Raw genomic sequence first — 14980 nt, 5'->3', positions numbered from 1 at the left:
AGGGGGGGGGGAAGAGAAAGAGAGAAAGAGAGAAAACGTGTATAAGAGTCGGTCAACCGCATCGATGAGAGAAGAGCTTCAGATAAAGTCTATAGCCTAGCTCTATCTCTCTCTTTCGTTTATATACACGTAAATAAAGAGTAAGAAAGAGAGAGAGAGAGAGAGAGAGAGAGAGAAACATCGATAGGAACGCACACTAACTCACGTTAGCGAGTACCGACGCTAAGTCACGACCTACTAATGAATGATTATGCTACAATTTGCCCCGGGACGGCAGCTATCGCAATTTATTAAATTACAGTGATTCGTGCCCCGACTCTCAGCATCCGGTAGTCGCGCGTCGCTATTCGCGAGGATAATTCCCCTCGTCGATTTTCGATTCCGATTCTGTCCTAGTGTTTCGCGTAAAATCTTTATCTATCTATGCACGTATGTACGTATGCATGTAGATATGTACGTATGTATAGATACATGTAAGTAGATTTATCTCGATATATGTAACCTCGTTCGAACGAATATTCTTCGTAAAACGTATCGTGGACTCGTGAAATCTTTCAAACGATCGTAATTACATATATATGTTAGCTCATGTATACGTGTATATATATTTTCTATTTTCTTTTTAGTTCTATCAGATTGCGCGATGACGAATCGATAGCCTTTTATCGTTTCAAACCGTGAACATCGGTTTCGAGATCATACTCGAACAATACGCCTTCGTGAATTTTATTATCCAAGATCGAGTCTATGTTTCTTGTTAATAGAAAATAAAATAATCTCTTTCGTTGATCCGGGTATCTTCTTCCTCCGTTTCTTTTTCTTTTTCTTTCTTTTCTTTTCTTTTCTTTTTTTTGTTCGATATAATTTGTACGAACATTCGCAGAAGTAAAGAATTATTAACGAAAATACTTATTTATAATCACTCGAGAAAAATATTATAAAACGACAAATCCACGAAAGTATCACGCATAAAAGTTTTGCGCTCATGTTTTTGACGAACAAAGGTGTGGTAACAACACTCGTGGTAATTAGAATTGCGCTCTTGTTCCCACGGTATTCATTTAAAATGCACGATGTTAATAAAAGGGGAAAAAGTATATATGGAGATGTGAGACTAGTCGTCTCCGTGCTTCTGAAGGATTATACATAAACGAGTTGTCACGATTAGAAGAAGAAGACAACGACGACGACCACGACGATGACGACGACGACGACGACGACGACGACGACGACGAGGATGACGGAGATGACGAGTAGAACGGATCGCGAGATTCTATCTTCCATGATTAGCATTAAATTAGATGACAAGAGCACGACGCGGCTTAGTCTCGCATCAGCGTTACGCAACGACGATTACGATTCTTTCTTACATTGTAGTTACTCGTTGGTTGCTGCGTAGTATAATCTCCTTAGTTTGATTGTTTCTATGCTACGAGTCTGTGTGTGTGTGTGTGTGTGTGTGTGTGTGTGTGTGTGTGTGGATATGTTAAAGGACGGACACATTTATAAAATAACACGACATCGAAGAAAAATTAGTCGTGCAACACTGCCACCAATGAAATTGTACATTTTCTCGATTTCTTTTTTCATTTCTTTTCTTTTCCTTTTTTCTCTTAATCTTTTCTTTTTTCCCGAGTCGATATTACTTACACTCCTTATTACAGTCGTCGTTCTTAATTTCTTCTTGCACAAGATCACTTCGAGGAACGCGACTCGCTTCAAGAAAATCTAATCGATTAAATATCGATATCGGGTAGAAAAAAAGAATATGACGAATGTCGGGAACGATTTACTAACTCTCTCATACTCCTATACGTTTCTATATGCCATCGCGTATCTATATTCGTAAATACAATAAATTAATTTATCGTAAAAACGGAGCGTAGATGATAAATGGGTTGAAAAATATAACATTCTTAAATTTTAACGATGAATTTTGATCGTAGTGTCGAGCAACAGATGATGGAGAAGAGGAAAAAAAAGAAGAAGCAGAAAGAGAGAGAGAGAGAAAGAGAGAGAATCATATTATCCATCGTATATACGGGAATCCGAGACGGAATCGTTGCGTGTCGATGCAGTCATAAACAAGGGGCCATTAATTTAGCCACGAAGGATGCCCAATATCCTTCGAAAGCTTTTGCGGCGATGCACCGATAGGCAGCTAACGCGCGGATAAAATAAGTTTAAGGGCGTGAAATTGGAAGTAATTTTACAAGCCATAACGATCTACTAAATCTGTAAAATAATTAAGGGCGCAGATGTTCCTCCTCCCGTTTTACCACCCCCGACTACTTCACCTTCCCAACCCCCACGACCTAATCCCTTACTCTACCTTCTTCTCCTTTTCTTGCTTCTCTTCCTTCTTCTTCTTCTTCTTCTTCTTCTTCTTCTTCTTCTTTTCTTGTCTTCTTCTCTTCTACAAAGCCTTTTTCTTGGCTACGTTGGCCTCTTGAACGACCGTATCTTGAAATTTCGAAATCGTCTTCGCCGTCATTCCGAAAAATCAAGAGAGAAGATAAACGAAAGGATTTAAGAGTTTGGCCGAAATTAAAAGAAAATTGTATATTCGTTTCGGGCTTCTCAAATAACGGGTAAGGATTCGTAATCGTACGGAAAGTACAAGTTTCCAAAAGGATTCTTGAATAAGAGAGGAAAGAGAGAAAAAGAGAAAGAAAATTTACGTGGACAGAAAATGCACGAGTATTAAAATACCACGTACGTATTTGGCCTACTTCGACTTCGTAATATATTTATAACCGCGCATGTAAACAGCTTTTATTACGGCCCTATAAGAGAAAAGTGGTTCCCTCTTTAAAGAGCGGCGTATTAATTTATCATATTTATTGTGCGATCGGTCATGGCTATTTTACGAGACTGTAATTTCGTATCCTTAAAACGTATGATTATTTCCGATTAACGAAAGAATGGCCCCGATCTTACGTAATCTCCGATCGCACAATGCCTTGGGTTATTGTCCATGATGAGACGGTGTGCATACGTTCCACCATACGTGACACCATTAATAATACGTAGCACGTTTCGGTGATGTACGTAGGTACAATAGGTACGTTGCCAAAACCGATTTTACTACCAAAATTGCTCGAAATCGATTGCGTGACTTTATCCAAATTTTCTCTTTTCGAACAAAATTTTATAAGCTTTATCAATGACATTACCTCAGCTAAAAAGAAATTTATCATTTCAAATATATTTTGGATTGTATTTCCGTGAATAAAACGTTTCCATCGAATATCGACGAATCCGTCTAACCTTTTTTCTTTTCTTTTTCTCTCTCCTTTTTTTTATTAATATCTTTTCTTCTTCTTCTTTTTTTTTTTTTTTTTTTAATACAAGAACTCACTGTCAACTTTTTTTATCTTACGTCTTATAATACACAGATAGGACTACTTTCTGATTGGACACGGGGCATAATGAGATTCGATCGGCAAATAGTAAGGACAAAAGTCTGTAATAGCTGCTTCGAAATCAAGTTCATACGTTATTTTAATGTTTCACGCAAGAGAAGTTCGGCATAAAGCAAATACCTTCGCTAAGCCGAGACGAGCAAAACCACATTCTTTCAGCTTACCGCGGCAGCTGGTAAACACGTCGATACGTAGATATGTACGTACGCGTATCCCAGTTTCATATCGGGCAAACCCGTTCTCACTGTGCTAAGATCATTTTTATGAAGTTTACATAATTTAGATTGGTTTATAATGACGTAATATAAATTCAGACCACCATGAGACTCGTACATATTTATTTCAGATAGTTCAATGAGGTATTAACAGTAGCTAACTAGACATTTTTAAGTCTCTTTCCTTTCTAAATATTTTTTTTTGATTCCTTCGATATCTAATTCGTTTCGGGTAAAAAATCAAATCGAATGAATATTCTAGTTAGTAATAAAAATATGTCTTATACATACACGAATGGTGTATATGGATATATATAACATTAAACTGATTTCTTTTGATAAAGCTCATTTCATTAATACATATATCGAAATTAACGCAAGGAAACCGCGAAAGTGGAATCCGATATATCGCGCCCAATGGGGAGCCTATTTGGTGGGGACGTTTAAATTTAAAATATCCTACCGGAAAGTGACCAGTTTCCAACGCGCGACCACACGCAACGCTCGTAAAACCGAGTAACTCAGGCATGGATCTGGGTAGGAGGCCAGCTCGCAATCAGCTCGGCTTTCCACGTGCTTACGAGCCAAGTCAAAGGTACGAGAAGAGGGAGGATCACGAACGAGAAGGGGGAGGACGAGAAGTCCGAGTAAAAACGGACCTGCTAACGATCCGCGACCACCTCATCTTGATGTCCAAAGCCCGTAAACCCCTTACGTCCGTCCTACTTCGGATTTAACTACAACATCTCGCTTGGACTCCGGTCTTCCATTTATGCGCCCTTCACTAACCTTGAAATACTCGCGATAACGTTCGGCCAAATATGTCGCAAGAATGTCGCGTAATCGTAAGTCCAGATTATTTTATTACCCCTTACATGATCTTCCTTCGGTGCAACTATTATAGTTACCTAGCTGTGTTTGCTGAATCGTTACTTTCAGATTACTTACGTAAATTCTACGTTATTAAAAGAGATCGTTCCTGTTTCTTCTTTTCTTCTTCCTTTTCTTGTTCTTTTCTTTTTTTGTTTTTAATTAGTTAACTCAATTTTTTCAAAAATTCTATAACACGACGATACCGTTGACGAAAGAATTTAACAATTTAACAATTCGATTAATAGGTCGATGATAAATTTCATTAAGAAAGAATCTTAGTTTTGTCTCTTTTCAGATTGTGAATTCGTTCAGGATATTCAAGTACAATGTTAGAATCTCGTTAATCGAGATAATACGTATAACAATTTCCTCGACGGGCTAATTACCTTGCCTATACGCGTTCAACATCGATCGACGTTGAACTTGATCAACAGGATTACGCGTGATGTCAGCGTTGAAAATATACTTTGGCACGTAAAGAATGACTCATCGATGCTCACATTCGGCACGATCTAGCCCCGAAGGTGATACGAAAGGTCACTGAGACTCTCTCTCTCTCTCTCTCTCTCTCTCTCTCTCTCTCATTTTTTTTCCTTTTTTCTTCTATTAAGTGCACGTTATCTCTCTCTTGATCGTTTCTTCCCAAGCAATTAGCTGCGCGGCATTAACATTTTCGAGACGATAAATCATTAAGTATCGCGAACGAATCCAACCGAAAGTGTCGTACAATCAATCATTTCCGATCGAAAGCTCGTTAATTCGTTTTTCGTCGTCTTCTCATTTCTCGGAAATAATTAACGAGCCTCCGATAAAGTGTCTTAAGTAAATGAAATGTCGTTTTATGTAACGTGACGCTGACTACGATTGCTAAAAGACACGTTCCTATGAATATATGTCGTCGAAAACAAAAGGACGACGTCAAGGAATTATTAACTACCGGTACGATGTCCATCCTTACACTACGAATCATTACAAGAAAATACGGTAGTCGTACTGATCGTCTGGCTCGTGGTCGGTGTGTATTCCGAAGGACAGTTTTCTATAGACAGGGACTGATTTATACTGAAATATTTATCGTCAATAAATACGAATAAAATTAATTTCTATCTATTAATTCATAACAATAATTGTCTTCTCAAAAGAGAAACAAAAAAAAAAAACAGAATAAAAGAAAAGCGTTGCTATCATAAACCTTTTAATATCGCAAGTAATTAAATTATCTTCGAAATTATTTTTCTGATCGAATTTAATTATCGTGCGAAGAAGATTCGTGGTTTCCGGAGTACTTATATCAAATTATCTTAACGCATACGAACTTAAGTTTAAAATGGATAGATTCAAATATTTTTTAGAATAGATCGTAAAGAGAAAAAGATAGAAGCGGCCCTGTGATCGGAGTCGGCAATCGGTAGTCAGTACCGGCCGGAACCCATTCAGCTGCTGGATGTCGGTTTACGGTATACGCTCTGTCTCTCTCTCTCTTTCTCTCTCTCTCTCTCTCTTTTTCTTTCTCGCTCTTTCTTTCTTGAAGAAGATTGCTTATTAGGATGGCGGGGAGCTATGAAATAGAAAGGCCAGTGACAATTTGATAGATTGAGCTTTTTGTCGCTTCTCTCGTCGTTAGAGCCGCCACCGGTGAAATTATTGGCTTTTTTGTCGGTGACCAGTCGAATAACTAATAACGAGTCGCTTGTCCGTCTCATTTGCGACCAATGGTAGCCATTGTCCCATCATCGAGGAAGGATTACGGTAGTTCCGTGTTCGTACGAAACGAACTTCGTGAAGTGACGTAGAGTTACGTGTGATGCTCTCGAAAAAAAAAAGAAAAAAAAAAAGAAGTCGGTTCGATTCGTTTCGTCCTCGAATTTGAGACATCTTAGAATTCTATTTGTTATTACGGAAAAATAAATCGATTTGTTTCTATTTTTTTCTGCCTCTCTCTCTCTTTTTTTCTCTCTCTTTACAATAACTATTATATGTGTATCTGTGTAAATGAATTTTAACGATAATTGACGAGATTTATTGGTCAATGTAATTTAGAGATATTTTTTCAGAAATCTCTACCCTTCGTTAGAAGAAAAGAAAAAGAATTGCAAATATATAAGGTATATTTATCGAAGCAGAAAATTGAGATCATTTACTATCATGAAAATTGAAGGAAACGAAAGGGAGAAAAAAATAGAAGAAAGAAAAAAAAAAAACAATTTATTTTCTTATATTGCAACATAAAATATATAGCAGGTATTTATCGAAGCAGAAACTTTATCATTTTATACCGTTAAATTTTTTAACAAAACAAATCCTCTGATCGCTTGTAAGTGTTTAATGAATAAGTATGTAAAAAAAAAAGAAAAAAAAATAGCAAATCGTTAAAACACTTATAATTAAAACACCTATATAATACAAAATGACGATTCGCGTGACGAATCACGTGAGAAATTTAAATATTAGAGTAATCCAATTCGTTCAAGCGGAAAATTTTCCATATCGTATTTTTACAAAATCAAACGAAAAAAGAAATGCATTTCTCTCTTTCTCTCTTAGGTAGAAGCGTGCAGCGGTCGCTCTACTCGAGCGCGTGCACTCTCGTTCACGCTAATTTTAGCGAGAACGTCGTCGTGGCACGCTCGCCAACGAGATCAATTCAGCTAGGTAGTCGTATGAATTAAGGTCGATTCGTATCTCTAAGAACGTTCGAACAAATTAACTATTCGAAAATATATTTCGTTGACATTTATATATATATATATATATATATATATATATATATATATATATAAGATAAAAAGAAAAGAAAAAAAGGAGGAAAAAAAATAAAAAAATTATATCTGTTTTATTAAATAAAAAATAATAAAACGTTGGAATAAATAATTAACGATTCGAAAGTGTAGTATACCATTGACATCTCTGTAAAAGGAAAAAGAAAAAATATTTTCTTTTAATTAAAAGTAAATTTGTTAAAATTGAAGAAGAAAAAGTTAAAAAATAAGACCCGACAAGCTCGTATATTTTTGAAATAAAAAAAAAAAAGATAATAATAATAAAAAGAAATATATAAGATTTCGAATGAATTTTAATTTTGTGAATTTCAATGACTAGTCGTAAGAGACTATCCATTGATAAATTTGATTAAACTATCCTCTACAAACAATTAACCGTAAAGAAAAACAAACGGCAATATTTATAAAGTACGAGTTCTTATCCGCGAATTTATGTTATTTTATTTTCTTCTTCTTTTTCTTAAAAATTTATTTTATAAAGAGAAAAAGTAGATCATTCGTCATCATTAACGGTTGGTCACCGTTCGTCGTTGTGTGGCCTTTTCTTGGCTCCTCCCTTTAGCTAGCTACTTCCTCGTTGCTCGGTAAATCGTAAGCGGGTAAACGATGCGATTAATGATTTTATGGTTGAATTTCAGTGCTGTTCTCTGTCGTTATTAAACGTCCCAGTCGTTTGCCGTTTCCATCGGTAGCTTTGTCTTTCTCTCTCACTCTTTCTTCCTACTGTATGTTACATACATATGTATATACGCATATACGTATAAATACGAACTAACATGTGTAGTGATCATCGAGATACGTTAGAAGGAGACAAAAAAAAAAGAAAAAAAAAAAAAAACCGAGTGGCCGTGAAATTGGTCGCAGAGCAATCACTGAAACTACTATTATTAACATCATCCATGATCATTAAGGTTGCGCTAGTGTGCTTTGAATCTCAACGAGATTCGACGTTACTCAATCATCGTCTCTCCTTTATATAAAAAAAAAAAAAAAAAAAAAAAAAAAACGCTACGAAATCTTAATCTGCTCGATCCAAGAAGTTAATCTTTCATGTCTACATATATATATATATATATATATATATATATATATATGTACACATCACGTACTATAAACGTATATATAAATGGAGAAAAAAAAATATCAATATTGTAGCTTCTTGGGTGAAAAATTCCGTTACACAATAATTCAACCGATAAATATTGCTATCTCTTACGATCATAAGCGTAAGTATCCATATGCGTATCCTGGATACGATGTTAGACAGTTACGTGGAAAAATAAAAATAGTCGCTAGCAATCGTCGTTTCCCGTTTTCGCTCGTAAAAAAACGAAACGAAGGGAAATAAAGGGAGTATAACGGCGTTCAATTACATTCGGGCACGCACGCATTATTGTCGAGTTCTTCTAAAACGATGAGAAAGAAAGAGAAAGAGAATAAGAAATAAAAGAAAGAAGTCCTGTGTCGATTCGTATAAAAAAAAAAAAAAAAGAAAGGGAAAAGAAGAAAGAAACGATTGAGATCGTAACGTTCAAAATAATTTTTCCTTTTTTTATTCGATGAAATTACGCAGAAAAATTGTCAATCGATCGATCTAGTCAAGAATAGAATGCGATTAGACAAAGGACAATCCATTCTCCTGTCTTAAGAAACTTTCGTTTAATACGATACGTCGGTTAGATTGTAACAATAAGATTTATCGCGTGATCATAAATATTCTTACGTAACAATTATCACGATAAAATAATAATTGTTGAAATAATAATAAAAAGAAGAAGAAGAAGAAGAAGAAGAAGAAGAAGAAGAAGAAGAAGACGAAAGAATCGATGGAACTTATTGGATTTTTATCCAATTACCACTCTAATCTTGGTTATACACACATATATATACACACGTACATAAGATATATACATTAATCATTTAAGATATAATTACGTGCTGCTTAATAAAAGAATTATAATAATTAAAAATTACTTACATCGAAAGGAAAAGTATAAAAGTAAAGTTAAAATTTATCGTTGGGCTTCGATCTTCGAACGATGTTGATTCTTCTACGACGTACCTACGACTAATGAGCTAAACGAGAATACGAAGATCGAAATACGAAAGAAACGTAAACATTGAGATCATCATTGAGAACATCTACGATCGAGATTGTATAGAACAATAAATATGTTTTTCTTTTTTCGATATAGTTCAGTGAGGTGTATGAAATACGTAGAATTATATAGAACAATAAATATGTTTTGCTTCTTTCAATATAGTTTAGTAAAGTGTACGAAATACGTACGACGTATATCAATATATACGGAATAACCATTATCTTTACTTTGTTTGTTATCTCTCTATCTCACTCACTCTAATGTTTCCTGTATTTAACGAAGAAGAACAACCGAAGAGTCTTTCATTTAAAGGAGACACGTGCGCTCGAACAGTTTGATCGTTTTGAAACATAACAAGGACAGAAGGTATGTAAGTACGTCTTTCGTTCGATTCACGTCGACGCAATTGAGTCTCCGCAATTCCTACTTTCCCTCACTTTTTCCAAGAAACGAGGTAATACGATTGTGACAAAACTGTAAATTGGATATCGACCGAGCCAGAAAAGAGAGTCACCCGTTTCGGGTTGAGCCTAGCAAAAGTAATCAGTTTCGCTACCTTGACACAAGTGCCGGCTCGTACGTTTCTGTACCATGTTGTTTCTCGTTAGACGTAGAAAGTTAACTTAGTCTAATATTTTCCAATAATAGGTTAATTATATTTTTCGACTGTGCATATTAATTGTTCAGTTATTGTAAGGATAAATTCGTTTGAGAGCATAGGAGAAAAATCAAGATGTATTTTCTTTTTTTTTTTTTTTTCTTCACAAAGATTGAACGAACGTCGAAATATTATAGATATTTAAAAATGACTCACCGTACAGATAGTCGGCGTTTGTCCATGAATCCTATTGTTACTGTAAGGATTCTCCGATCCCTTTTGAACATCCTGATGAGATCTAGATGACAAAACGTTCGAACTGCTGACGTTGCTAGAATTTGCAACGTGACTGGTAGGCAGAGCCGAAGCGAGAGGTAAATCAGGCCGGAAGAACCACGTTGGCCACTGCAAACAAACGCGATAATTAACGATATCTGTTTCGTCTCCAAAATTTCTTATCGTCTCGAATTTAATCCGTCCACTTGTAATTTTTCATTTTTACGTTGTAAAGAAATGAAAGAAAAATTGTCTCGCCCGGACAGATTTCAAATTTATTGCGTTCGAAAGGATAGAAATAATATAATAAATATTTCAACGAGAAGATAAAGAGTCAAAGAAAAAGAGAGATAGAGAGTGAGAGAGAGAGGGAGAGAGAAAGGAAAAGATAAAAAAAGAACTGAAAGAAAAGTGTCGTCGTGTCGAAACTATGAACTAAAACTTTTTATCGTTAAAGAGGGAGAAAGTAAGAAAGAGAGAGAGAGAGAGAGAGAGAGAGAGAAAGAGGAAGACAGAGAAAAAAATATAGTTTGCTCGTCAATCTTGCAGCTCGTTTACAAGCACGAGTCCCGACGAAGTCATCTGCGTGGCATCGGCAGAACATCGCGGATGAAAGGTTCTTTAACCGGTAAGAAGAAAGACGAGAGGCGTTAGTATTCTCGCCCGAATGCGAGCCTTTCTAACAAAGATAGACGACACGAGCCGTCGACGACCCTGCGTCGTAGCCAAGACGTTGCTCGTTTCGAGGTCGTCGCGCGTGTGGTCCATTGTGTGAGTGTCTCTGGCGTGAAAAATAAGAGAGAAAAGAATTCTCGTAATCTTTGCCTTTTCTCATACGCGATAGGCGCCTCGAATCATTTTTTCTATTTTCTCTTTTTCTTTTCTTTCTTTTTTCTTCTTCTTGATATTACGTTGATTTGATGCGTACGAGGATAAATTAAAGAAATTTCTTTTTATCGAATTGATAGAACGATCTCAAGTGTAAAAAGAAAAAAAAAGGAAAGTGGAAGTAATGAATATTTTCGTGAGAAATGTATTAAATATAATACGGTATTATAAGTTGAAAATTTTTCGAAACAAAAAGATTATTTTCTTTCAGCGATAGTGGATGAAATTTATCGAATAAGAATTTTCTTTTCTAATTAATTATTTAATATACCTTACGCGTTGCTGCGAGGCAACAGGAAGAAGGAATACAACGAAGGAGGGAGGGAGAACGTGCAATCGTTGCCTATCCGTTGACACGTACCAATGCATCTACAACGTGGCTCGCCGCCAGGAGAAAAGGAAATATTTGTCAGCGAGTTGTTGACACGTGCGAATTATATTCTTTACCACGTGAGGTTATACCTACACTGATAATAGGCATTTACGAACTGAGGAAACGAAAGGTGTTTCATTTCATGAAATACATATATACATGGTGCTGCACGCCATGATTTTCATTCTGCTGATCTAGCATATTTACACAGACGAGAGAGACAGACGCATGTATATACACACACACACATATATATATTTATATATTTATATTATATATATATATATATATATATATATATTCGTAAATATATACATGCATAAGTAATAACATCATACTTTGTAGTCGACGACGAGTTTACACATTTTCCACATAACTCTCGTGGTTTCTTACGTCACCGTTCAACGAAACCTCCATAGCTCGACCATCCTAGAGATTTAGTTATTTTCAACCTCGACGTTCGAATATCAGGGCACGATTGAACACGACGCAATGGAAAGAGAGTCCAATCGGGGGCTTTAGGAAGAAGGAAGAAGAGAGGAACAGAGGGGTATAGTTTCGGGGTGGTCTGGCGAATGTCTCTTGTCGTTACCTCGGCCGCAGTTAACGCCAAAACCGAAATAATAAACTCCTAAAATTCGTGAGTTAACGTGCTCTACTTCGACGCTCGTGATTCTAATCGGAGCCATCGAATTATTTTCTGTTTATCGAACTGACATTCCACCAAACTGTAGGAAACAGTTTAACATATTCTATCTCTTTCTCTCTCTCTCTCTCTCTCTCTCTCTCTCTCTCTCTGTTTTCCATATTTAACAGGAAACATTTATCCGACCTTGATAAGACATAAATTTTAAGTAAAACACACTCGTCTAATTATAGTAAATATTTTCCCACTTTTTAAATTCCGAGTATTTCCTTTTTCCATTTTTATTCTCTTTTCCCGTTCTTCTTCTTCTTTTTGTTTTTTTTTTCCTTTTTACTCTCTTTGTTCAGTTTACATGGATAATAATTTTTCGAACGATAGAAGGTTCTACGTGTCGGCGCAAAATGTGGATACATACTAATCCGATAGACGAGATCGATGTTGTTTTTTGCAATAATCTATTTGCTACAGAGTTATAAGAACGTCGAAGAAAAACAATGTAGCGCAACGTTGGACGCTTTCTAACTGTTTGATTTGCCTCGACGAACGTGCCTATGAAAAACTTGTCCTTCCATTTCAGATATAAATGTGAAGCGGAAATCCTACTTTGCTTTTTTACGTGTATAAATATTATTAAATATGGCACTGTAGATTTTTAAATAAATTGCGCACAATAAATACGCACTAAGTTATAGGGAATAAATTATGGAGATAATCGAGAAGAGATAACGCTTGACGTTTTGAAAAGAAAACAAAAAAAAAGAAAAGAAAAAAAATTTAATAATTATAAAAACGATATAAGAAATGATGCTGGATCAAACACAAGGGGAGAAAAATAAAGAAGAAAAATAGAAACGATCACGTCCTTCTGGAACGTAATAAAACGGTTGATATAGAATGATTTTCTCTTTAATATCGTTCAAGAGAATGAAGTCACGAAAAGATACGTGTAATCATGGAAGGTCAAGAAACTATCGTAATTTCCTAGCTGTTCATCTCCTTCTGAGCTAGAATTACACGTGTTTTTCGGTAATAATGTAATTTTTTCTTCTCTTTTTTCAACGTTGTCAAAAGAAATGGACATTACGCCGGGCCAACGACAGCTGGCCAATGGGCGTTCGTTCGTTCGTTCGTGTTCCTAACATTGCTCGCAATGTCAAAGCGCCAGGATGCTCTAACGAGATAAACGCAAGTCAAACTACTTCATTAACGAAGCGACCTCGAAGAAAACGTTACGGAATTTATATCTTCTTTCATCGAGAACTCGAGAGAATTATACCACGTTCTCAACGTTCTTTTCGTAATAAATATACTTATGGGAATAATAAATCTGTTAATACGTTTTAATGCCTTATTATATGTATTATATATACATACATACATATATATATATATATATGTATATGTATATATATAAATCCCTTTTTAATCACTTATTACAGATACAAATTTATAAATGATCAGTGAAATAGATAATATACAGATTGATTAATACTAAACGAATAATTTTATGTTATGTTAAAATTGTTAGAAAAAGATTCGTAAATATAAATTTTCGAGAAATCGATCATGTTTCGTATATTTATACAGTAGATGAAAAAAGTTTTTATCTATTAACTTCCTTCTCGTTTTCTTGCGAAAAGAAATAATCTACAAGGTACCTATAACATCATTGAATTTCAGCCTTACATCACGAATCATCATCATCATCATTATCATCATCATCATCATCATCATCATCATCATCATCGTCATCATCATCGTCATCGTCATCGTCATCGTCATCGTCGTCGTTGTCGTCGTCATTAAGATGACCACAACGTGAAGAGGCATGCCGAACGATATCTCGAAAATATCTTCCTCGACGATAAGTGAAAATTACGTTCGCCCATTGCGAGCTATCGAGTGCGAGGGGAAAGAAATAAATGCGGAACCTTCGGGCAATGCGTTTCGGATATGCTGCGGAACGAAAGTGTACGGAGAAGGGGGATAATTACGCGTTTTACCGAACATTACACTTACGTCGAGGCAATTTCGCGACAGGTATCAATTTCGTAGCGACACGCTACCGCCGAGTGCAAGAGGGATATATGTATAGTATATTTTCAAAGAGACGAAGAATAAGACAAAGAGAAAAAGAAAGAGAGAGAGGGAGAGAGAGAGAGAGAGAGAGAGAGAGAGAGAGAGAGCAAAAGAGAAGGAGAAGGATGATGACCAACGTCGTCTAAAAGCATGCCGAGGTTCAACCTCGTGTGCGACCTATGCAAATCTACGACGTACGATTTGCTATAGCTTCGATGTACCTATCTATAGATATACTTACCTATATATATATATAGACGCATACATATATATATATATATGTACGATAAAGCTTTACTTACAACACTCATAAATACGAATAATCCATGGTGTAGTTACTTTTGAAGTAATGCCGTAGGCTCGTATGGTTACTAATTTCTTAGTTTTTTTTATTCCCCTAATAAATCAGTCGTACCGTATTCTTTTTTCTTCTTCTTATTTTTTTTTTTCGTTAATCCATAATTATTCTTTCTGAAAGGATTCTTTTAATAGATTTCTTTTTTGTATGAAATTACAAATGCGTTTCGAAGTGTAGGGTGTGTAGAAAATATTTTCTTTTGAAGTTGTCCGAAGTGCAAGAGATTACGACAATGAGATTGTCGCATGCAAGCGACCATCACGTGTACGCGCAAACTCGTGTTTCGTGTCACGTAATTACGCGCGACAAAACGCTCGAATTTGTAGTTTAAACGCGACGACAAAACGTCCAACGTCATGCTATCAAC

At 35.7% G+C, this 14980-nt stretch overlaps 1 protein-coding gene across 1 annotated transcript in view; it reads right to left on the bottom strand.

The window, feature by feature from the left end:
• The window catches only part of LOC122629885 (la-related protein Larp4B-like), a 138336-nt gene that overhangs the window by 106062 nt on the left and 17294 nt on the right, over positions 1-14980 (bottom strand). The window contains exon 2 of the mRNA XM_043813747.1: positions 10210-10398. Coding sequence (XP_043669682.1) covers positions 10210-10398 — 189 coding nt within the window. The remainder of the gene's footprint in view (positions 1-10209; positions 10399-14980) is intronic.

Source organism: Vespula pensylvanica, chromosome 6, assembly GCF_014466175.1.
Source record: "Vespula pensylvanica isolate Volc-1 chromosome 6, ASM1446617v1, whole genome shotgun sequence".
Lineage (NCBI taxonomy): Eukaryota > Metazoa > Arthropoda > Insecta > Hymenoptera > Vespidae > Vespula > Vespula pensylvanica.
This window is presented reverse-complemented; position numbering and strand designations above follow the sequence as displayed.